A 26,421-nucleotide genomic window follows, 5' to 3' on the forward strand; every position below is an offset into this window, starting at 1 on the left:
AACAAATAAAAAGTTACTAGGCTCTCCACATAGAATTTCTGGAACAAGATACAAACCCAGATGACACTAAGTCAAACCAAGTCTATGTGTGATTGCATAAGCATGCAGGTAAATTGCCATGATATCTATACTAAAAAAAAGATATAAACAAACATGGGGGGAGAGTATGCAGGTAAATCACAGCTGTTTTGCTCCTACCATGGTCCCATTACCACCACACTACCCACAGTTAAGCCAAAGTTTGGGTTAGTGTTTCGCCTGAACCTAAGCTCATGGTTTGTCTTGCTTCTGAAAAATGACAAGCTAGTCAAGGTTTATTCTTGGCAAACCATTTGTGATTTGTCAGTGGGAAACAGACCATGAGTTCAGGTTCAGACATCAAGTTTAATCAAATCATGTTTTAGTTCCTGGTGGTGTAGAAGGAGCAGGATGCAGGGAGCAGCAAAGTAGCTGTGATTTTTATTATGAATACCCACTTGTTCACACTTAGCCTTTGGCTTAGCTGGGGCTCATTTTAGTTGGAGTCCCCAACATCTAGAAGATCAAAGGGTTCTCAACCCCAGCCCTAGAGGATTTTGTAAATACATGATGCACCCAAGTTCCTTTTTAAGAAGGGATTGGTGATGATGCAATTAAGTCTTAAATAAGTATGCACATAGAATTTTATTTGGTAGCACTTTATGGTTTGGAAACATGACATTTTAAAAAAACAACAACAGCATAGGAAGCCAGCATCAGTAACTCTCATATACCAAGAAGAAGCAAGTGTTGGTCAATGGAAGGTTCATATATGAAACACTTGGCCTCTTCTACTGCTGGACCCCTGCCCCCCACCCCACGACTGGCATTCATGCTGCCTTTGACTGTGGAAGAGCCATAGCACAATAGAACCTTAGATACCCTTCTAAAGTCATCCAAGCAGTGTTAGAAACTGAGATATGAAAGCTAGGATCTAAATGGCACCTTAAACCTAGGTTATGGGCACAACAATGGAATGTCTAGGCACCCTTTTTTATAACAAGAATACAAAGCTGAAAATGAATGAACTGCAGCTAAAATATTATGTTCCTTTTTCACATGGTGTAGTCCTTCCCCTGCCCACCCCCTTATATTCTCTTCTCCAGTAGCTGGAAGTGGGGGAGACAGAAAAAGGTCCTCCTTTCCTTCCACTCTGCAGTTTTAAACTGAAATCTTAGGTGTACTACTGCGCCCAGAGCTCAGAAACTGCTCGCACTAATGAAATTCCCTGTCACAAAATGCACCCTAGAACAATGGGAGTTTTGAACACTGCATCCAAGCTGATAGCCATCTTACAGTAACAAATATCATAGTTTAACTATGTGCTGTGTAAAGATGCATGTTATTTTGTCTGTTCAGTGCATCTGTGCACCATTTGATTTGTTTCACACTGTTTCACATTACAAGGAAGGCTAGCGCATCCACCCAACCAACTAACTACTTCTTTATCCCCATCAAGACCAGGTAAGCCAGTGCGATATGCAAGCACTGTGAGCAGGGTAAGCAGCCCCTAGTACTTTCAGAAGATGTAATCAAAGGAAGAGGGACGCGGGTGGCGCTGTGGGTAAAAGCCTCAGCACCTAGGGCTTGCCGATCGAAAGGTCGGCGGTTCGAATCCCCGCGACGGGGTGCGCTCCCGTTGTTCGGTCCTAGCGCCTGCCAACCTAGCAGTTTGAAAGCACCTCCGGGTGCAAGTAGATAAATAGGGACCGCTTACTAGCGGGAAGGTAAACGGCGTTTCCGTGTGCGGCTCTGGCTCGCCAGAGCAGCGATGTCACGCTGGCCATGTGACCTGGAAGTGTCTCCGGACAGTGCTGGCCCCCGGCCTCTTGAGTGAGATGGGCGCACAACCCTAAGTCTGTCAAGACTGGCCCATACGGGCAGGGGTACCTTTAATCAAAGGAAGAATAGTTATGAGTTTATGTTAATAGTGGGTGACATCCAGTGGTATGAGCCTACTCATGCAACAGACTTTTGCTTGCATAGCGGGACTTTCCTTTTACACACACACACACACACACACACACACACTGCACACTGCCAAAATCTGCTGTATAGGGTTGCAGGATCCTTTGGAGCAGTTTTGGTGGCATAGGGAGGCAGACAGAATGGGAAAGTCCCATCCAATTTGCTCACATGATGCCGAATATAACCCAGCATTTTGAGAGTAGTCCATTGGCTTAATTTTCATATACTAAGTCAGAGCTTAAATAGGAATTTAACTTTTGGTTATACTAAGTCAGCTCCTATAAAGGTATTCAAGTGTTTAATACTATAGCAACAATATTAAACTGGTGGTTGTTCAACAAAAGGACAGTATAATTGACCTTATTATAAGGAGAATAAGAAGAAAAAGCTCACAATGAAGTTATTACAGTAAGTGCCATGCTTTATCATTTGGGGGGAAAGGTGACAGTACTACATACCCCTGAGTACCCCCAGAAAATAAGCACTGATAAAATGCCATATAAAATGTGTTAAAAAAGAGCAGTCAAGACATGGTAAAAATCAAGGGAAACAACAATTCGTATGAAAAACAATTAAGGATGGAGAAATAAGGGAATTTTCTCCTTTGACTAATGATTATTCTAGTCTACTAGGATATTCCTAGAAGTATTACCGAGTATAGAGAAACAGAGAAATGTTTGAAAACAAATGTTTCCGTGTATGCATCTATTTTCAGCTCCACAACAAATAATAGTGTAATGTTACTACGTTGAATAATACTAAGTTGAGTGTTGTTGTTTTTTAAAAAAAGAAACTATATCCAAGCTAATGATTACTAACCATTTCCGATAAGGGTATCATTAAGAAGAGAAAAAGCAATCTGAGGGGAAACAAGAACATACCACCTGCAAATGCAAATTCCCATCCGAACCACAGATTTTAGTAAATGGAACAAGCTCCTGCGTTTTTCTGTTAGATCTTTTGCACTTGACCTTTAACCTCCCATTTAAAGTCTGAACTAGAAATGCCACCCAGGGAAATCTTCCAAAGCTCCTGAATAAGACTTAGAAAAATGAAAGCTTAAAACCTCAATAGCAAACAAAAGTCAACCAATGACAATGTCTGACAGCCACCTTCAATTCTGAAGTGATGCTTCTGTCATCCAACGACTCAAAGTATTGATTTCTTTCAGCATGAAAAAGCCCAAGCCAATGAAATAGATATAGCAGCATGCCCCCTTTCCCCTCCCCCGATAATAGCCATCAAGGTTAACACAGGCAGAACACTTATCAAGGTATCTTTTCTATTTCTTCTTGTTTTAATGGACTGAATACAATGTATTGGCTTTTCATCTCTGCAACCTGCAGCCTCCGCCCTCTGCATCATCATCATTTATCTAGCCCTTAACGGACCTGAAGATTCAGGATCTGCATATAAATTAACTTTTTTCGAAAGCTATTTGTTACAGAAATCTGTTGTGGTCTCATTGCTTTGCCATATATAGGGAATCCTGGTTATTATTAACATAGTAAAAGTACCCCCCCTCCACACCCCATGGTCTTTAGAAAATAAAGTGTTAAGACTATTTCATGATTAGAAGCGTTATAATCAGTACAAGGAAAGTTCTATAAAGGACAGTAATGTGATATACTGGTGCTAGTCAAAAGAGGGTTAATATTTTTACAAGACGATAAGAATATGCTTTCTATAGGTAACAGAAGGAAATAAGCATATAGATAAGAATGCATGTTCAGTTTAATAATTGCTCTATTCTACTTCCTTTGAGATTTAATTTGTGCTTAAGGCAGTTGCTTTCTGTGTCCTTCTTACTGAAAGGTAGATGCTACATAAGAAAGGCACCATGAGACAAATAGTAGAATTCTAAGAAAGAGAATGCAAAAATCATACTGCGGCAATATCTTATACAGTTATACCTTGGATCTCGAACGCCTTGGCTCCCGAACAAATTGGCTCCTGAATGATCGAAACCCAGAAGTGAGTGTTCCGGTTTTCAAACGATTTTCAGAAGCTGAACGTCTGGCATGGCTTCCGCAGCTTCCAATTGGTTGCAGGAGTTTCCTGCAGCCAATCAGAAGCAGCGCTTTGGTTTCTGAATGTTTTGGAAGTCGAATGGACTTCCGGAATGGACTCTGTTCAACTTCCAAGGTACGACTGTATTAAGAACAACTAAAATTGAAGTAGGGGGTTTTTTTTTCATCCTGAGGGCCACTTCACTTCATGGTTCACCACCTAGGGTCCACATGTTAACGGTGGGTGCGGCAGAGTGGGAAAAGTGGATTGGGCCAGATGCAAAAGTAGGCAGAGCAATGGATGATACCTTAATCTTTGTACACTAGACTACATTCCTTACACACACACGAGGAATTATCACAGTTCAAGGACACATTCAAGACAGATTTGTGTCACAGAAGTGTGATAAAACAGCAAATAAGCTTCCAAGTTCTTCAGAACTCTTCTTCAGGCAGGATGTTTGGATTACCATATAACACACTCTACGTGGAGCTGCCTTTGAAAAATGCTCAGAAACTTCAATTGGCTCAAAAAGCTGCAGCCACACTGTTGACTGGAAGATGAACGAGTGACTGGATCCCTGACAAGGTGGATGACACACTGAAGCCTTGTAACAGTGGTGCCAGAGTAGACATGGGGACACAGTTGGCATCCTTATTCTTATCTGGGTCTGCAGCAGCAGTTAGTCCCTGTGTTCATATCTCTGCTATATCACGATGTGTCTGTAGTTGCTGATGAGTAGCTGTCTTAGTTGGGGCCTGTCTGTAAACACCCTACCATCAAAGGTCTGTGAGAGGGAAGTGTCATTGTCCCATTGGTTTCAGCTGAAAACCGTTAAGTGACAAGTAATGTTCTGTCTTTTTCTCTTCTGTAGTAGGTTGTTCCTAAGTACCAGTCTAGCCTTGTGGATCTATTTCTCTCTCTCTTCCTGCCCCACCAACAACCTTCTTTGGGTGGGTAGTGTAGTTTGAGAAATGCTGATGGAAATTCTTAAGTTGTGACTGTCTGATGAGTCAGGTGTGGTTGTATCGTTGGTCGTATCATTCATCTGATGAAGTAGACAGCCCACAAAAGCTGATGCCGAAATAAATGTGTTAGTCCATCAAGCAGCACAAAACTCCTTTCCCCCCCTGCAATATGGCCACCCCTCTGGGGATAATAAAATAAATTCTTCTTCTGTTGCTGTACTGTAGCTATATTTTAGCTATTAAAAGGAAATACGGTAGCGAACCTTCCTGGTGTTTATTTGTATGCTTAAAACTATAAAACACTGAGTTTAAACAAGATGACATACACAAAGAGCAGAATACAGTGGTACCTTGGGTTACAGACGCTTCAGGTTACAGACTCTTCAGGATGTGATCAGAAATTGTGCAGCAGCGGCACAGCGGCAGCGGGAAGCCCCATTAGCTAAAGTGGTGCTTCAGGTTAAGAACAGTTTCAGGTTAAGAACGGACCTCCATAACGAATTAAGTTCTTAACCCGAGTACCACTGTACAGAGCTACTACTTCTCTGTTGTAAAGAGTACATGACACTAGGCTTACAAAGTTTCTTCACATCCATGACCAAAATTACCGCTAAAGATTACTGCCAACAATATTCAAGCAGGAAGGATTCTGCTAAGTGGAAGGTGAGTTCTGCTCATGTTAAAAACCCAATTCCTTCCCCTCCACTGTTGCTTCCTGTCTCTCCCAAAACCTACCTGAGGGCTGGTAAGGATTTCCAGAATGGTAGGAGATGGGACTTGCAGACTGTAGTTAGAAGAGGGAAATCAGTGGGCAGCGGAAGGTTAGATGGAAAATTGTTCTTCTGCTCACACAAGGCAACCCAAAACTAACAGAAGTTGCTGGCAGGTAATCAGAAACTTCATGATATTAGGATTCTAAAATACACAAGCAGCTACAACTTGTGGCCAGACAGAAACAACAAATCAACAAACCTATTGAGGGAGGGGGACCTCTACTCTAGCTTAAAATCAGAAATAAACACAAGCTTTAAAAAACTACATCCCTCTTGCAAAAAAGAGTGTGCTTACTAAATATTTTAGATTGTTTTTGAAAGGTACACACACACACAAATGTTTACTGTTATCGGTGGCCCATTACACAAACTAAGATGTTTTTATTTTCTGCTCAAGTACAGACACCATACCCAAAAGAAGAAAACTACATCAGTTACAAAATCAGATTGCAAATGTGTTTACGATAACTAAATTACAGCTAATCATATTAACTGCTTCGCCCCCTCACAGTACATCATGCTTTCATCAAATCAGTAAAGCTAGAACATTGAAAGGAATATACTTTCTTATGGTGCTACCTTTCCCAAGATCCTCTTTTTTGAACTGACTGCAAGGGCTAAGGCATATTTATACAGCTCAAAACCTGAAAAGAAAATCAGTCGTGTCCAAAAATACTTTGATCTGGATAAAGTGAGAGCCAAGGTATGCTCTACAAATTCCTCACAAAGAATATACTTCTGTGTATACATGCAACCCACCATTAGATAGCAATGTTTTATAAAGCCACATTAAGCCATGGCTCCTTTGTACATACATGGGTAGATGCGGCAAAATGCCTGTGCAAAACAACAGCCACTTGTGACAATTACTTGTGGGTTGAAAGATTCTACATGGCAAGGTAGAAACAGAATATTGATAACAGGTTAAGATGTCAAAATAAAAAAAATTTCTTCCAGTAGCACCTTAAAGACCAACTTAGTTGGTCTTTAAGGTGCTACTGGAAGGAATTTTTTTATTTTGACTATGGCAGACCAACACGGCTACCTATCTGTAAGGTTAAGACATATAATTTTACCCCTACCCTACTTAAGCTGAGCAATTGTTTTAAAAACTTCCTAATAACTGTACAATGCTTGCACTCTTAAGAATGGCATTATCATAGGCAGACAGAAGGAGATGAATACTCTGGTAGTCTTAATGCCAAGATGAGTTGCCTACACCTCTGAGTGCATTCCAGCCACCATGTTCCTTCTCAGTTTTCTCTTCTAGCAACTAGATTCAGGGACCTAAATAAACTATACTTTTGGTCTAACTTTGCTGCTGTATTCTCTGTGTCCATATGAGGAAGACTGCTATTGTTGAAGTCTTATCAGGCTGCCTCAAACAGCAAACAGTTGTTGCCAGGGAAAAGAGGAAAAACAAGAAACTGTTGTAAAATATCTCATCCAGATATTATTTAAGACAATATATTTGACCTAGGTTCTCACAAACATGTGGCAAACATTTCATTCAAAAGAACTGTACTTCTTTCAAAGAGAGCCTAGGTACCTGAACAAGAACTAATTTCAGTCTCACTGCTCAATACAGGAAGTACTGTTGAAGTGTATTTAGCAAAAGGATTCAACATAACAATAGTGGTAGATAAGGACCAGCAAATGTACATGCAATCCTTTTATTTCATAGTTTTCTAAACTAAAAAGCAGCATTTAAAAATAATGATTTGGGTTGTCTTTTTTAAAGGAAGAATATGTGGTCTACCACTGACAATGTTTGATCTAATCCCTGAAATCTAATACAACATTTAAGAAGCAGTCACATGCTTCATTCCTAATGAAGGCCTAGAAAGGAGAGTTCACTTTATTCTGGAGGCACGTATCAAAGTAGATCTCACCAAGCAACAGAGGCGCATCATCTAAGGATCTTTTTCACATTAAGAATCCTATTAGAAGGAAAACACTAAAAGGTAATTGAATTTCCCTCAGTTATCTTCATCTCTGTCAGCTCCTGCTACAATAACTTACTCTCCAGAGCACAGATAACTCAATTCTGTCCAGCAAGCATATGTTATGAATCTCCAAAGCAAACTTGTCTAAATCATTCTGGTCTTCTATCAAGGTTGGCTGTGGATATGAACTCTGACAGAAAGCAAACAAATTTATTTTTATCTTTTCAATAATTCACTTCTTCATGGCTTGATAGAAGAATCTAAGGATATTTATGTTTTTAGTAATTTTGGCATTATAAATACTGACTAAACATTGACTGGAATTAAAACCTGTTTAAACAGCCATTTTGTTATTAGCACTTTCAAGCTGAAAGATAATTTGAGGTGTACTGTACTGACTTACTAGAGATTTCTATAAATGAAAGTGTTCCTTCCAATTACATTTGCACAATTGGTTAAGACTAGCATGTATACTTCATGTTTAATTCAAAACCATGCTTAAATGTATTGTGGTTTATAACTGTGGATGTATTTTTTGCAATTATTATTTATTACATTTTTGAACCTCCCTTCAGCAAAGGTTCCCAAGGAGGTGTAAAACATTAATACATGTATCAAAACATCAACATTAAAACCACACACCTACTAATACGGTGATTCTTATGCAAATTCAGCGGCTATAGCTAACAGAACAACCAACAACACCTGTCCACCAAAACCAAAAGATACAGAGATGTCTTCAGCTGATGTCAAACAGATGCCAGCAAGGGGGACAATTGTACCTACAAAAGAAGGAATTCCACAAGTGGGGTGTCGTAACAGAGAGGGACTTGCACTGCATCATCACATAACTGACCATGGCTGACAACGGAACCATCAGAAAATCTTACGGCATGGGTTGGCAGATAATGGGAAAGACATTTCTACAAATACCTAGGTCCCAAGCCATGAAGGGCTTTGTATTGGCAGGCAACGCTACTCTTTTAGATTAAAAGGTTAGTTAAGAATGCTTCAATCTAAGAATGCCCTTTTGCAATTCTAAGGTAAGTGAGACTTGAAACGTTAAAAACATACCTTGAGAAAACAGAAGTAGAAATAAAAGCAGCAGCAGTTTATGATAAGGTTTGAACTATCCTTGGTTGCCAATTGTGGAGTGTCAGTTGCAGGAAGGCAAATGTAGGACGGGGAGGAAACTGCTGATGTACAATCTAGTAGCCTGTGCCAGTAAAATACCCGTGATCACACTCAAATCTAGCACAGTACGTTGCCCTACTTTTAATAGTTTCTTTTCCTACATTCCTTCTCTTCCTACCAGTCACCATGCCCAAGCTATTGTTCAATATAACGATGGTGCTTAAACAAACTGTCCATGATTAGCACCAAATGAGGGAGCTGGGGCCAAGTAGGGAGTTCCAGAGCTGTGTAAGTTCTGGAGCTGGAGGCTATGAGCTCAACAAGAAGCTTTTAATCTAGCAAGGCTCCAGAGGCGACAGAAAGACTTAAATCTCACTGCTAGCTCCTCGTCTTCCTGGTCATCTGCTGGGATGCTATTCACAGTGGAGTCTTTTCCCTCCTCCCAAAAAGGCCTTGCGTCTAAGGAGACCTCTAGTCATACATAGACCCTGTAGGCAGGCAGGCAGGCAGGCAGGCAGGCAGGCACACCTATGCCAACTCTGGGCTTGAGTGTAGGATGATATTTGAGACTCAGGGCTTGGACTATGATCAGGTGGCTCAGGTGAGACATGCATGACATGAAGCACTCCACTACCTTAGGACATTTGAGGGTTCCTTCGGGTTTTTATCTGTACTGTGATTCTCTGTAAGGCCCCAGGACTTTTCCACACAGGAGGTCTCTCTTGGTTCGGAATGGGCAAGATTTTGACACAAATTAGACTTTAGGACAAGTGAACATTAGAAAATAGGCTCTAATTAATTAAAGGTTTGTTACAACTTTATGCCCCTGCTAGAACTACTCTTTGGATTCTTTCTTATAGGTCCTTAACCAGTCCATACTAGATAAATTTGGGGCCGCCATAGTATAGCTGTGTAGTGATACAAAGCACAGAGGCAAGGTATGATCACAGAACCGGCTAACTCAATTTAGGTCACTCCCTATGATCACCTATAGCTAAAATTCTACCAGCGCTTTGATAATGGAGCAGGAAAAAAATGAGAAATCTATTAAGATTTATCAATTATCTCCCACAGGAAAATTTATTCTTGCTTACAGACAACTTAATATGGAACAGTTATTTCTCAGCAGCAAGCCAACAACCCAGACACATAGATCAAGGAAGAACAGTACCAACAATGTTCCTTCTCTTTCTTATTCTGTGAAGAGGACTATTCAACCTCAGACATCAGCCATGCTGCTGTATCTGCACTAAACGTACATTTACATCATACAAGAAGTGTGCAGTGTTGCAGAGAGAGTTGTTGGAACTAAACTGGGAAAGGGTTCAAATTCCCATGAAGCTCACCAAGTGGCCATGAGCCAGGAACTCTTTTATCCTCCAAAACTCACAGTCCCGCAGTGAGAATAAAGTGGGATAACTTAGTGCCACACCAAGCTCCTGACTGGAAGGGGAGAATTCAAATGCGATAGATTGATCACTTGCCAGCAATACTCTGAAGGATTTTACATGGACATAACAGAAGATGCATTAAGCATGTCTCATTTTTGGATCCCTCTCAAATATTCCAGGGGCCCTGAACACTGTGAGACACATCACTGTTCACTCACACAGATCTCCACTAATGAGAAATTGTTCTTAGAGTTCAGCTAAAAGTTATATGGGAGATATACAGAATTTATGGATATCCCCTGTTTTGCTTTTGAAGAAGTTAATAGCAGCTGGCAAAGATTACCAGTTTCTACAGCTGCATCTTTGCATATCCTGTGCTCCCTTGCATCCTTGCATCAGATCAGAGTCTTGGTTCTTCTGACCTGTGCTGTTTTCCCCTCTCCTCAAGTTGCAATTTGCTCTGTAGAGGAAAGTATGCTGGGCAAGGAGCAGCTGGGCCCTCCCCCAGCAATATAATAATCATGATCTGATGCAACCCTCCCTCCCAAAAAAAAATGTTAACATCTTGCAAAGTTATTTACTTCATCTCAAAACCCAGGCCTTTTAATAGTTTTACTTGATAAATTGGTTTTATGCTGCTCTTACTTACTATTTTACTATACATTTCTACAGATCAATCCAAAGAGGGAGGGAGGGAGGGAGAACTGAAGGTGGATGAACCACAGAGCCTAGGACTTGCCGGGCAGAAGATCGGCCGTTCGAATCCCCGCGACAGGGTGAGCTCCCGTTGCTCGGTTCCAGCTCCTGCCAACCTAGCAGTTTGAAAGCACGCCAGTGCAAGTAGATAAATAGGTACCGCTGCAGCGGGAAGGTAAACGGCATTTCCATGCGCTGCTCTGGTTCGCCAGAAGCGGCTTAGTCATGCTGGCCACATGACCCAGAAGCTGTATGCAAACTCCCTCGGCCAATAAAGCGAGATGAGCGCTGCAACCCCAGAGTCGGTCACGACTGGACCTAATGGTCAGGGGTCCCTTTACCTTTACTTTAATGAACTTCCATCCACATTTGTCCATTTCAGGCTGTGGGTGAGAGAGAGCCATTCAATTTCCCTCCCACTGTCTTCCATTGTTTCCAATGATAAGGGGAAAACACAATGCCATACACACACCAAGAGGGTAACTGGGAATGCTATTCCACTTTGAATCTACAAACAAAACTCTTGTGTTGGGTAAGGCAAAGGATGCAGATGTTTCTGGAGGTAGAAGGAGTATTGTGGAGTCATATCTTCCTCTCCAATGGAAGACCTCTCTTTCTGACCTCAGAGGAGGAGATCTGAAATATCCTATAGAATTCCAGTCTTACTGTTGCTGGTTTCCATTGATTTAATCTTAGTATGATTTAAGGCCAAATTTTTTTAAAAAAGTTTTTGAAGGGCAGGATGCAAATTGCTTAAAGTAAACCAAAATAACAGAAATCAGGAAGGGAGATCCAGATTATGTAACATCTAGTTGTGCCCATACATATATCTTGAATAAACCCCTATCTTCCTACTTAAACATTGGCCTGGCTCAGTTTTGGCAGGGAATGCTAAACTTTATTGTATTTTAAAATTATTATTCAGCTGAAAAACAAAGCATCTCACCGACCCCCATTGTACTGTTACAAGATTATCCCAGTTTTAAAAAAATAATGCTGAAAATGTTGTTGAGCATAATTAAAATATACTTTCTTCATAGTTAGTAGCTAACAACATATGAAAATTATTACATAAAAAGCATAACCATTACTAGCTTCTTCAGAATTTAAAGCAGAAGATCTTTTACAAAAGGAAGTCTTTACTATAACGTCATCCTGCTTCGCCAAACACTGTCATCCTTTTTAAAACAACCCATTAGTCTTTTTTGAATTACACTGATCCAAATCCAGCAATGTCTTTATTTTTTCCAATTCCATCTTTTAAATAGTATTTTTATTAATTCCTGCGAAACTTAACAAGAAAGTAGCTAGTCTGTTCATGGCCTTTACCTTCATGTGTAAGCACTACATCAGTTATGCATCAAATGTATAACTTGTAGAGTGTGGGGAGATTATAATTTCACCTTTGGATAAGAGTTTGACATATGAGCTCAAGGGGAACATCTACCATGTCCTTTTTTTCCTAATAGCCATGTAACATGTTTGTAGTTTTTCTTGAATTTCACAAACCAGCTAAATTAAAAAGTCATATTTGTAGGGAATGAGAATTCATAAGGATTCCTCCCTCATATGCTCAGTATGAACCTGTTGTGAGAGAAGATTCAGTAGAGCGCAAAGGGGTTCAGCTGATCCCCCGGGCTGAGCTATAGCCTTTTGGTTGGACCTGATTACCAGCACCAGCATCTTCCTGTAAGGTGGCTGAAGTCAGAAAAATCTGGGGAGGATACACAAGTGAGGAAGGTATCCCGCATCTCGGGAAAAGGCAGAGAGAAGATGCTGATGGAAGTCAGAAAGAGGTAAAAGATAATTTTATAAAGTAAAACCAATAATAATTTGACATTAACGTTATAGGAAAAATGAAAGAATGTGGCAGTTTGGGTGCAAGGGATAAGATACAAATTAAGTGTGAAAGGTTCTGCCAACCTAGCAGTTTGAAAGCACATCAAAGTGCAAGTAGATAAATAGGTACCACTCTGGCGGGAAGGTAAACGGTGTTTCCGTGTGCTGCTCTGGTTCACCAGAAGCGGCTTAGTCATGCTGGCCACATGACCCGGAAGCTGTACACCGGCTCCCTCGGCCAATAAAGCGACATGAGCGCCGCCGCAACCCCAGAGTCGGTCACAACTGGACCTAATGGTCAGGGGTCCCTTTACCTTTACCTTTTAAGTGTGAAAGGAGAGGCAGAGAAGAAATTACAGATGAGCAAAAACAGTTTGAAAGGCAAGGGGAGGGATATAAATTAAAAAGCCTCTGGATTAGCAAGTGGGCAACCAAGCCAAACTGCACCCCCAGCTAGTGTCTATATTTAGCAGGGATGTAAACAGATACGAATTTCTGCCTGATGCTTCAATAAAATGCAATGTCTTTCCCCCACCACAGCAATGTGTGGTGAATTTCCAGTCAGAATTTCTTCGTGTGCAACTTCCCCAAACACTCCTTACCTACGCAGCTAATATATTATGCCTGATGCACTGCTCACTCTTCAGCTGTTAACAGCCATCCAGCTCCAAATAGTGGGGAAGCCTGAATTATCACTGGGTACCATACCAGTATCTACATTGCCCTTAACAGTTGCAATTTGGAGCTTGAGTAAACATGGAAAACCCTTAACACAACATGTTAAGATGAAATGCTTCCCCCCCTTTCTTTTTTGCAAACTGAATAATAATAAAGTCAGTGCAGCCCTACAGTTTAGGGGCAGAGATTTCTCCAGATGTCTGGAAGCCTCACTTGCAATTGTTCTACATGCATAATACACAAACACAGAGAGCACATAAATTATCTCAAGAAATACCTCTTATTTCCCACCTTTTAATTCCATATCCCCCCCCCAAGCCAATAGTGTATGTTTTCTCCTATTTACATCTTATTGTATGGAAACAAACTTTAAAAATGAATCTGCTGACATTCTGCACTAGTCTAGTATGGCTGAAAAAGCAGCATCCTCTTAGCCACCCTCATTCCTTAGATGCACAAACGAGCTAAATATAGAAAGGGGAAGGATAGGGAAGTTGTAAGATGAATCAAAGTGGTATCTTGCTATTGATAGCCTTGGCCTCCATAAATTTGTTGAATCCTCTTCAGAGGTCATCACTGTCTCCCATGCGAGCTGATTCCATACTTTACCTATGTGCAACATATATGCGTAACATATATTTCTATTTTGCTTTTCCACTCAGGAGCTAAACATTGTGCATGTTTCCCTCTCTTTCCCCCTTTTATATTTGCAGCATCTCTGTGAGATAAGCTAGGTTAATATATGTTAATACATATATTGACACACGTATATTATGTATGCTATTATACATACATTAACATACATATATATATATGTAGATCTGGGAGGGGCCTGATCCACATACAGTATACCCAGCCCAGGAAATCCTGTTGGCACCTCTGCCTGGCCCAAATTATGGCCTGTGTCTATCGTACCTCACAGCTATGTGATGGTTGTATTACTAAGGCTGTAAGAAGGAGTAATGGCTTAGGGCTGATTTCCAGGATTGGTTGCTCCTAATAAACTGTTCCTATGATTATTGTCTTAATCATTTTGCCTTCTTTTTTTTAAAAAAGAGAGAGTTCAAACATGTTCATGTGAGTAAACACAATACAGGAAATGTTTCTCAAAGCTACTCAAAAGCTAAGATTTAATAGATAAAGCATATCTGATGCTTAGCTATAAGGAAAGGGAAAACTCACAGAACGCATTATTTTATTTTATTTTTGCAAAGGAGGACACGTGAAATAAGCTAGAAACTACCTGTATCTTTTGAGCAAGGCATGACTACATTTACATTCGTATTCAACATAAGCCATAAACCAAAACATGAACAGCTTATTGCTGCTTAACTATAGCCTATAAATTGGCACAGGGTGAAAATTAGGGCTATAGAGAAGTCCAACTAATACGCATGAAGAAACATAACTGAAGGGAAAAGGGCAACAAATTTTACAGCAGCTGGAAATGCTAGATTTAATTATTGAAGGGCAATCATGCAGAGAAGTTAGCTGCCTAATATGATTTACAACAAAGAAGAATCCAATGAATATCCCAGTTATATTGACAAACTGCTAATAATCAGAACGTAAGACTATTGCAATTTGCGGCAAATGCATAATTTAAGTAAAGACATCACAACAAAAAGGAAACGATGCATGCCTTACTTATAAACCACAAAAACTGTAACCTGCGTCTCTCTCTCTCTCTCTCTCTCTCTCTCTCTCTGTGTGTGTGTGTGTGTGTGTGTGTGTAAAACATGCTGCATTTTGAAGAATAGCTGTTTATACTACTGAGAAACTGACTGGCCAGTCACAAGCCATAAACATCCAAACAAAGCAGTATAAAATGAAAAACATTTTATTCACACTTATATTTTCTTTGTTCATCACTTTATATTTAACATTCTTATGCTTGTCTCTTAATCACTCTTGCATATATCACAGTTGGGACTATTAAGCATCCACTTTGCATGCGGAAGGTCCCAGGTAGAATGACCAGCCTGAAACCTTAGAGGGCCACTGACGGTCAGTGTAGACAACAAGTGCCAAAACTGATGTGCAAATCACTGTATCACTGATTTTCAGAGCTCCTAATAAAACCACCAACAGCTAGTGCTCAAACACATAATCCAAAATGCATGCAGACTGTTATTAACAAACGCATATTACTTGAAGGGACACTGCCAGGGATTCAGACCCATTTCTGTTTGGGGTGCTTCACAATTTCCCCCCTGCTAAAAGTGACATGGTGCTACACCTATTTTCCAGTACACATGTTTACCATTTACTTTTAAGAGGTTACGGCAGTGGTATCATCACCCCATTTTTGCAGGAGAAGTTCACAGAAAACCCTGAAAGAATACGTTGTATTTATGGCACCTATAAGCATTCACAGTATCTATGAATATTTAGTAGACTTCCCTTTAAATAATAATAAAAATCAGGTTCAGGTCACTCCAGATTTAGCCCTGGGAAGTCGTAAAAAACATTGCTCATTCCAAATTAATTGTGCAATGCTCATAAGTCTATTGCACCCACTATCAAAGGATCCCTGCATGCAGTAGGATTGTGTGGGCATTGAGAAAAATCAGCTCAGACAAAAAACCAAAGTTCTGCCCTTTCTCTTTGTCAATGCTTAAATGGAGTAATAATAAGAAGAATAATATTTTTATTATTTGTACCCCACCTATCTGACTGGGTTGCCCCAGCAACTATGAACAGCTTCCACAATATATAAAACATAATAAAACATTACACTTTGAAAGGCTTCCCTATACAGGGCTGCCTTCAGATTCTTCAGGTGTTGGTTTCATTCTTTAGAAGATAGATATTTTAAAAAGATATAGTCTTGTACTTATTATGAAAATGATGATCTAAATGCATACTGTGTGCTGTTTTGTGCTTTAATATAAAAATTAATCTCACTTTTTATTCCAACATTTTCTTCAGGGCATTTTAAACAGCAGTACTAAGAGTTAAATCACAATTTATTGTTATGTGTGAACATGTTCCCTTATGTTTGCGTGATTTGATAACAGAATTAACTTGCTCTGAAGTGTGGCAGCGTTACAGCAAATCACCTCGTGGTTTTGGTTATAGTTTGTTTTCTGCACCCATCTGAATAATTCTACTACATTTGGATTCATGTTATGTTCATGAATGAGTCTTAACTCCTATCTATTCCTTCACACATTTTTTTTCCCCAAGCAGCATAATGCTTCTCTTTCCAAAACTAATTTCTGCTGAAACATATGGATATCTTATGAGTTCAAGAGCAACATGCCTTGGTCAATAGAGAAAACTATGACTGCCTCCTCCAGTTCTGATAGGTATAACAGAAGTGCTGTCTTTTCTGCAGTCTAGCTTCTGTTTAAGTTCAAGATTATGTGAATTAAATCCCTTCAGCCATCACACTGAGATATAACAGAGTCAAGGCAACATCAGATCAAGAAGTGTCAACCAACACCTGCCTGAAGACAGTTCAAAGACGTAAGAAACACACAGAGAAATAAAAAATTGTGGTCAGTTCTGACAGAGGCAGCATTTTGAAATGCAGTAAAAAAAAATTCCCATGATTTAGCTATTCTTATGTGAAAAAAGTGCGGTTAAAGGGCAGAGGGGTATGTTAGCAGCAGGAAAAGAAGAGCAATTCACCTAATCAATGAGGCCATGTCATTCATGGTGCATCTGCATAAAACCAGCGTATAAGTTGTCACCTTTGTCAGACTCCAATGATTATCAGGCAATGAACTAAAAAAGATGTATATTTCGTCTCCACAGGACCGTCTACCAACCCTTCATTTTTTGATGTAACAAATGAAACCTGCCTGCTATTTCACTAGCACAAAATGACAATGTAGATATCTGACAACATCTCTGTTTGCAGGAGTGGGTAACTAGGTCTAGATGAAGTACAGACAGCTTATTAAACAATGCACAGCATGAATCCTGAGACCCACAGAGATGACCTTTAGAAACATTACCACTGTCCAGGAAAATAAACTTTCCACTTCTTACGCATTTTAAAACAAATGTTTATGTGTTAATATATAAGGAAAATCCTCAATGTTTCATTTGTAAAAGAAAGCTGCAAAACAAAAATAAAATTAGTTCTTAGGAGAATCCAATAAAAAACTAGTTTTTTATGAGGTATTTCTTTATTGTTCAGTATTGAACTGGTCGGGAGGCCATAGTAATCCAATAAATTCAAAATACATGTCAATGTAATTCATTGTCCCTCAATAATAAATTATCCCTTATTTTTATTTAGTTTGGGTTTATAAAAAATATACTTTTTTGTTACTACTTTAGCAAAAAAATAACTTTTTAGAGTTTGTTTGCAGTATATTCATACATGTAAATATTTGGTTGGAGGCGGTAATATTTCCATGGCTACATTTTTATGAGCCACTGGCAATTGAAATACTATTACAGAACAGACTAAGGATTTATTTGTGTGAAAGCCACTCAGGCGTTTATTTGTCCAAAAGTCATTGTGTGAAACAAATACACATTTGTACTAGGTTTCCCCAGAAAATCAAAGGCACGTTTGTTTGCTTTTTAATGCTGAAATGGTTGACAGAAATGGTAGCAATTACTAAATCTAAAATGTGATCTTTACAAATATGATGATTCGGAAGCAGCTAACTCTAGATCCAAATTAGTAGCTTAGCTGCTCCACTCTTCTTATTGATTGCCAGTTCTGTACAAGCTGCAAACTCTGGCAAGGTTCTTTTACCCTGCCAGTACCCACTAAAGATATTGTGCAAAAGCAGCTCTACTCTGTCAATCGTTTTATTTTGAAATGGCTAAAAGATTGCTAGAGAGTAAATTTATACAAAGAGCAGCCTGATCTAGATAGACCAGTAAGTTTAATTCCAACGACATGTTGTTTTTATCAAGTACTTAAGATTCCAGTAGAGGAGTGGAGAGGAGACTAAAGAACATAATCCACATCAACAAGGACAGTCAGGGACAATATCTTTGAAAACCATAAGCACGAGAGGATTAAGGAATCATACTGGTAAGGTTATAGTTCATAAGATCCATTTGCAATGCTACGTCAAAAAGGATAATGTGGTCATGGGATGCATAAAGAGGGAAATAATTTGTATGTGTGCAGCAACAATTGTGTGTGAAACATCCATGAGACCAGTGCTAGAATGCACTGGACTAAACAGACTTCCATAAAATATTATACCTATTTGACCAAATGAAGGGGCTGGTGCAAAAAAAATCAGTCAGAATGGTTTGGAAAATGAGAGTGTTCTAAGTAGCAAGAGTGTAGGAGCTCAAACCTATCCAAAAGAAGACTAAACAAACTACAATCACGCAAGTGACTTCAAGGAAAAAGAAAAGTAGAAGTTTGCCTAAAAGTATTTTTTTGTTTTGTTCTGATGACTCAGAGGGAAGTGCAATTACCAAAGAATATTTCATTAATAAAAATAATGCACAGTTCAATTTAAGTATACAAACAGCACACAGCTTTATTAAAGTTAGCCTTTTATCAATATTATACCAGATGTTATACTGGATGAACATCGTTGTCAATTATGAATGTGAAAATACAAAATTGTAAATCATCCCAATTTTATCCCTATTCTCCAACCAGCAGCCCTGTTTACAACAAGTAAAAGAAGTGGGCTGGATCCAGAGAAGATACAGCAGAACTCCAATCACATAATGGGTCCTTCTTGTCTCTTCCACCCCACTAAAAGTTCCCTCCTCTCCCCATAGCTGCTCCTGAGGGTCAGGGAACTCTCTGGATGTGCACAGAGAAGCAGAAGGACCTGGGAATTGAAGGAATTCAGTAGGGTTGCCTTGCACAAGTGGAAGTGCTTTTCTATTTGTGAAAGATCTCTAGATCCAAGAGAATAGGTGCTTCAGAGCTTCTGTGTACTATTTACAGGTCAACACGTTCAGGAATTTTAAAGACACAACTTCATGGGCACCTGGTGTGTTTACATTTTTAATCTGGCATAGCTGTGGTACCTATGTTTCAGTTTACTACTCTACTATGTATGAATGAAATACCAGTGCATTGTGTAAGGTTTGGGACTTGCCTCAAATTCAGCATGCCTGTGAATATCTTCAGCTCTTTGTCTGCTCAAGATAAATTCTGCTTCATTTGCAACTCTCACCAGATGATCCTTCATTGTTTGGCTCAGCAATCTGTAAACAGAAAGAAATTTGGGACAAATTGGTAATGATGGATTTCAAAAAAACAACCAACCAACCAACCAACCAAAGGTTTTAAAGCATTTTCAGTAAAAACACCGATGTCCAAATCCAGGAACAGATGTTCAGACACAAGCATGGAACTGCACCACCTGGAAGTACTTAGTCATTAATTTTGAGAGAGGGAGTTGTGACCCAAAATATACTTGATGAACACCTCTTGCATCAAAATGCCGGTTTCTAAAAATGTAAATAAAAACAGCTGGAAGGGTTGATCATTAATAGGTTCAGAACGAATTAAGACCTGAAATGGAATTTAAATTTAAACCCTTTTTCTCACCTGCTGTGGTCCTGAGAATAAGCCTTCTTCTGAAGTTGGGTTTCCATTTAAGTAAGTCTGACTCCAATTTGCATACATTAGAGTAGAGTGGGTCCTTCCATTGAAATGAATGGCTACTATTTAAATGAATGGTGACTACCATGCATGCATAGAATCATAGAATCATAGAGTTGGAAGAGACCACAAGGGCCATCGAGTCCAACCCCCTGCCAAGCAGGAAACACCATCAGAGCACTCCTGACATATGATTGTCAAGCCTCTGCTTAAAGACCTCCAAAGTAGGAGACTCCACCACACTCCTTGGCAGCAAATTCCACTGTCGAACGGCTCTTACTGTCAGGAAGTTCTTCCTAATGTTTAGGTGGAAACTTCTTTCTTGTAGTTTGGATCCATTGCTCCGTGTCCGCTTCTCTGGAGCAGCAGAAAACAACCTTTCTCCCTCCTCTATGTGACATCCTTTTATATATTTGAACATGGCTATCATATCACCCCTTAACCTCATCTTCTCCAGGCTAAACATGCCTAGCTCCCTTAGCCGTTCCTCATAAGGCATCATTTCCAGGCCTTTGACCATTTTGGTTGCCCTCCTCTGGACACGTTCCAGTTTGTCAGTGTCCTTCTTGAATTGTGGTGCCCAGAACTGGACACAGTACTCCAGGTGAGGTCAGACCAGAGCAGAATACAGTGGCACTATTACTTCCCTTGATCTAGATGCTATACTCCTATTGATGCAGCCCAGAATTGCATTGGCTTTTTTAGCTGCCGCGTCACACTGTTGGCTCATGTCAAGTTTGTGGTCAACCAAGACTCCTAGATCCTTTTCACATGTACTGCTCTCAAGCCAGGTGTCACCCATCTTGTATTTGTGCCTCTCATTTTTTTTGCCCAAGTGCAATACTTTACATTTCTCCCTGTTAAAATTCATCTTGTTTGTTTTTGCCCAGTTCTCTAATCTGTCAAGGTCGTTTTGAAGTGTGATCCTGTCCTCTGGGGTGTTAGCCATCCCTCCCAGTTTGGTGTCATCTGCAAATTTGATCAGCATGCAACAGAATGATTCTCATATTGAAACAAAAACAGAACTTTCTATCAGGCATTGATTTAAATCACCACCAATACGACACACTATTGATGAATCTTAATATTTAAAGCTAAAATACACCTCTACCAATACAGTACACTGTATTCCATAAAAAACTTAGTTATGAAGCTCAATTTGATAATAAGCAAGCACAGTTAACCAAATGCAGGCTATACATAAAAACTGAGCCCATATTCCACTGATATTCTTTGAAGAAAGGATGGTAGCTGGAAATGGAATCAGTGCAAATGTATGGAAACCACAGGCAAACAGCAACAGGATTTTCTGGCACAGGCTTACTTTACTGACAACCAGTACTTGAAGTTTCCTAGATAATACTGAAGCTGAAATAGCTGTCTCTGGTTTTCATTTTAAATATCGAAAACATTAACTCTTTTCTGTTTAAAGATGCTGACATGCCCTTGCAAAACCTTAACACTACAATCTGATACTTAAAGCACTTTACTGATACAGGCCTCATTGAAGTGAGCTGGACTTACATTAGCTGAAAAGCAAGAGCCTTAGTCATCTGCAAATCACCTGAGATTTTCTATTAAGTTTACTAACGCAGATGTTCCCAATTTGCACAAAGATATTTAAATGCATGCAGAGATGATCAAACAGAACTCAAAGCAATAAAAGCCAAACTTCTAAAAATATACTTTGTTTTATAGGTGAACATTTTAACACAGAATGTAAAATCTCTATGTGATCTTCAAAACACCAGCTGAATTATTCTCCCTATCCTTTCAGGACACCCCAAGATATCATTTGTATTTTCATCACATCCTTAACATTGTTTGATGTTCTTCTTGGTTATGTATTGCGGTTTTATCTAGCATGTTCTTAAAGCAATTCCTATTATGAATAAAGAACATTAAAAAAAATTGTTAATTGTAAGAACATAGTTTTCTATTAGACGTAGACCATCATACACATAAAAAAACACATACAAGACAAAACTGTGGTCTTGAGGGTTTTTTAAAAATTGTTTTTCAGTGTCGGTGAGGGTTCTACACTTGACATTTCCAGAAATGAAAACTGGGGAAATGTTATCCCAGTTTTCTCCTGATAATCCTTTTAAGTAACTTGGAAAAAGTAATTATTTTAATTGGTGTCAATAAAAGGACTTTTTAATACTATTTTGAACTTAGTATAAAATATATGCTCTTTCATTCTAACAATAAATGATATACATTTGGTTGTTAAATTTTAAGTGTTCTATTCCCCTGAATATTTCAAAAATGCACCCATATAAAAATTACAGATGCAATTACTTATTGTTGAAATAGTATCACTATCAACTCACATAGTGTAAAATCAGATTCCCTGTCTGACGGAACTGACAACTTAAATTCTGACAAAAGATAGGAGAAAGGGCATAGCCAGGGAGGCATACAACTGTTACGCATACTCAAAGCATTGTTGCAGTAGGGGATGAAAGCAGAAGGGTTAAGCCAAAGGCTTAGTGGAAAAAGCAGGTTTTGAAAAGAGAGATGATATAGGAGTTCTGGGCAGAAAATAAGGACCAGCAAGAGATAATAAGGTAGCAAGCTAGTAGAATTGTGGAGGGGGGGGGCTTATAGCAGGAATATAGCTGCATTTAAGGATATTTTATATAGGCAGGTAAAAAAGGCAGATAATTAACAGATGAATGATTCTTTAACTGGTTGATTGCAACCATGATTTAGTAATCTATCTCTAAGTGTAGAGTCATGATACTGGTAGGTAGCCATGTAGGTCTGACACAGTCGACATAAATAAATAAATAAAACCCTGTCCAGTAGCACCTTAGAGACCAACTAAGTTTGTTCTGGGTATAAGCATGCACACGAAAGTTTATACCCAGAACAAACTTAGTTGGTCTCTAAGGTGCTACTGGACAATTTTTTATGTAGAGTCATGAACTTTGACTTGTATGAGTATCCAGTGGAATAGCCTTTGCCCATCTGTTGCCCTCCAAGTATTTTTGGACTACATTTCCTAGTAGTACCATCATGCTGTTGGGAGTTGTTGTCCAAAACATCTGGAGGGCAACGGGTTGGCAAAAGCTGCAATAAAATCGGCCTATTTTTCCAATTCAGAACTGATACTTCAGTCACATAAATTGTAAATACACCAAAATTTATAACTGAAGTAAGAATAATAAATTTGCGAAAAGTATTTTTGCAATATGGTGCACAGTAGAGCGTAAGTGGTGAACAGTGGAATGAAAAACAGATAAATATTGTTCAGTATCTGTACATGAATATCCTGTCCAGTCATATATAAGAGAAAAGCAGCTGGTGTTAACTGTAGAAGAGGGGCCTGTTAAAAAAAATATGTTCTTAATATTTATTAAGGTTCTCAAATGTACAAAGCATACTTCAGTCTTAATAGTTAACTTTACATGCTTTAAGGAAAGAAGTCCATCATTGTAACATACAGAATAAATCTTTCCCTACAACTCTGAATTTTGAGAACTAAAGTACACATATTGGGTTGCAGTGCTAAGGACTAGCTTCCAAGTTTATGTATTTCTGACCTGCCTTCACCTCATTCATATCGTTATGACCTTGGCCCTTGATGAACGCATTATTAGTTTAGATAGCACAGTGCTCTTAACACACTGAGGAACCAGTGTTCTGTTCTGTCTGGGCAAGGTGTGTATCATTAACAAGTCCATTGCTGAAGCTGTTAGGTTTCCCTATTAACAGCTGAGCTATGTTGAAGCTGTTTTCTTTTTAAGCAAGTTGTTGGGCGGGGGGGGGGGGAAGAATCAAAAGCAAATGTATTTTAATGTAGATTACAGAAACCTATAAATTACACTAATAATTTATGCCCTATAGCAAGCAAATGGTCTGGATCCCAGGAAACGTCAACGGAATGAAAGCAGCCGCAAACACAGTTCCCTAAATACTCAAACAAGATTTCTACCACATGGTCTTCCACCACCAGCTGCCCTGGGGGAGGGTGGAGCAAGAGAGAAAGGAAGCCAGGTGAAGATAACACTAGGCCCTTGCTCCAGCTGCACAGGCTTCGTTTTGTTTTAACGTGCATGATTTATCCACTGCATTTTATAAATGCTATGAGCAGCTTCAAGGTCTCCAGTGGAAAGGCAGGGTTTAAATCTAATAAATAAATAAAATATAACTGTATGTACTAAGTGAATAAAATATAATCATATGTACATTCTACAGCAGTTCACATACTTTTGCAAGAGGTGGGAGGATGTATTTGGATTTATTTTCGTTTTTCTCCTCCAGCACAAGATTCAACAGCCTTCAAGTGACCAGAGCACACTCCTTCATCACCAGTCATGCTCCTACCCGCTGGCAGCCATAAGGTAAAGGTAAAGGGATGCCTGACCATTAGGTCCAGTCGTGGCCGACTCTGGGGTTGTGGCGCTCATCTCGCTTTATTGGCCGAGGGAGCCAGAGTACAGCTTCCGGGTTATGTGGCCAGCATGACTAAGCCGCTTCTGGCAAACCAGAGCAGCAAACGGAAACGCCATTTACCTTCCCACCAGAGCAGTACCTATTTATCTACTTGCACTTTGACGTGCTTTCGAACTGCTAGGCTGGCAGGAGCAGGGACCAAGAAACGGGAGCTCACCCCATCGTGGGGATTCGAACTGCCAACTTTCAGATCGGCAAGTCCTAGGCTCTGTGGTTTAACCCACAACGCCATGAGGCACCTAAATGCTATCCTAACACCCGCTCCTGCTATCAACATATGGAGGGTGGTGGAGAAAGATAGTTTAGGGCTGTGTGTTACATAAATGAACATACAACAAGCACCCCCTATAGTATATGCAATTATTCCTTTTGAAATGCTGATATTTGAAATATTAATACTATACTGTGTTAGATGAAAATATTATATGTTCGAATTTACACCATATATTGCTAATTGCTCGCTCTTTGTACACAGCTGAGTTCACAAAATGTAAATGCTTTCCAGCAGTGACAATTAGATATGAAACAGCATGAGGCATTTAATTTACCAGATACGTTAAAATATTAGAAATGACCCTAAATTGAAGCATTCTGTCCAAACTGTGCCTTTTCTCATATTAACTGCTACTGCTATCTGAATCCACAATAGGGAGATTCTCGTTGCAAAATAGGAACTGAGTTTTTTGCTTTACCTCTTAGGATGCATTTGAAAAACCAAGGGGGGTTAATGTCTTTGAACCTCATGGCTATATAGAGATTGCAGGATAAAATGTAACTGGCTATGTCTTCAATTTCACTATCTCCAGGGATTAATATGAACCAGGGTTCACCCATGGAATTTGTGCAAAGTACTTAATCTCAAACATCTGAAATTACGGAGTGAGAAGACTGGTAGTTCAGAGGATATGGCTTCAGTTTCAGGAAGCCTCAAACCCCAGAACTCTAATTTTATAAATTAAGAACTATATTCAAACAGGCACAATCTGAAACTGTTAAGTATGGCCGTTATATCTGTTCTCTAACTCTGCATTATAGCTTCTTATAAATCCCTTGAAGTTAAAAATACCTTTCAGTGAACACTTTCCAGTGCTTGCCTCAAGCAATAATGCATTATCTTTGCATAATTTGTTCAATCAAACAGAGTTTGCGAAACATTATCAAAAGCTCCAAAATTATGGGAAGTTTAACAATGAACATTACTAACCTTTCTGACAGCCCAGATTTCACTATACTGTTAACTTTGTATACCCACTTTATCCCTCTTTGTAGAGAATTTTTAACTATGTGATGGAAAAAAACATGTTGGAATTAAACCCATCAGCCTCTCTAGGTCTTTGTGTACACTTACTCTCCCACAATATTTCATCTATCTGCAAGCTTTCTATTCCATTGAGAAAGTAGCTTTAAACCAGAAGCAACTCGTATTGTCTTGAACAGCTGACTCTGCATTTTACCAAAGTGGCTAAAGCACTCTGAGGAGAGCAACCAGAGTTTACTACTTGACATAGGATGAGAGTGCTAATCACTAAGAAGGAGGGAGTAGCTAATCTCTCTGCTAATAAAGATTACTTTGGATTTAGAGTTCACCAAGTCTTCATTTAAAATTTACATTTTAGTGGATGATTCTCTAACTCTACTAAGAGAGACTAAATAAGTGTATTCGTCTTTTCCAATCATTAAGTGCTTTATTCATTTTCTATATCAACATGGTTACTACTTCTGGTGTGATTATTATGTATTTTGAATTACTTAGGAAATATATACAATTCTACTGAATTTGAGTGCACGCCAAAGTTTATGTTTCTGCCATGACCTGTCATTTTCTATAACACACTTTGTATTCATGAACTGAACTGTAAAGTATGAACATCTAGGCTTACTCTGAAATTTCTTATAACAAAAATTGTTTTGATGAAGGTGCTTATGCAAAAAGCAGTTGGTATATTTATGTATTGCATTTATATACCACCTTTCTGCCACAGCACC

General features: G+C 39.2%; 1 protein-coding gene across 4 annotated transcripts in view; it reads right to left on the reverse strand.

Annotated features, from left to right (window-relative positions):
- The window catches only part of LRBA (LPS responsive beige-like anchor protein), a 359,890-nt gene that overhangs the window by 210,158 nt on the left and 123,311 nt on the right, over positions 1-26,421 (reverse strand). For all 4 annotated transcript variants that reach the window (XR_014223382.1, XM_082237533.1, XM_082237532.1 and 1 more), the window contains exon 36: positions 19,466-19,574. Coding sequence is in view for 3 of the 4 variants with exons in the window: in XM_082237533.1 (XP_082093659.1) it covers positions 19,466-19,574 (109 nt within the window). In the remaining variant the exon portion in view is untranslated. The remainder of the gene's footprint in view (positions 1-19,465; positions 19,575-26,421) is intronic.

The sequence above is a fragment of the Podarcis vaucheri genome, assembly GCF_965113315.1.
Source record: "Podarcis vaucheri genome assembly, chromosome: 9".
Taxonomy (NCBI): Eukaryota; Metazoa; Chordata; class Lepidosauria; order Squamata; family Lacertidae; genus Podarcis; species Podarcis vaucheri.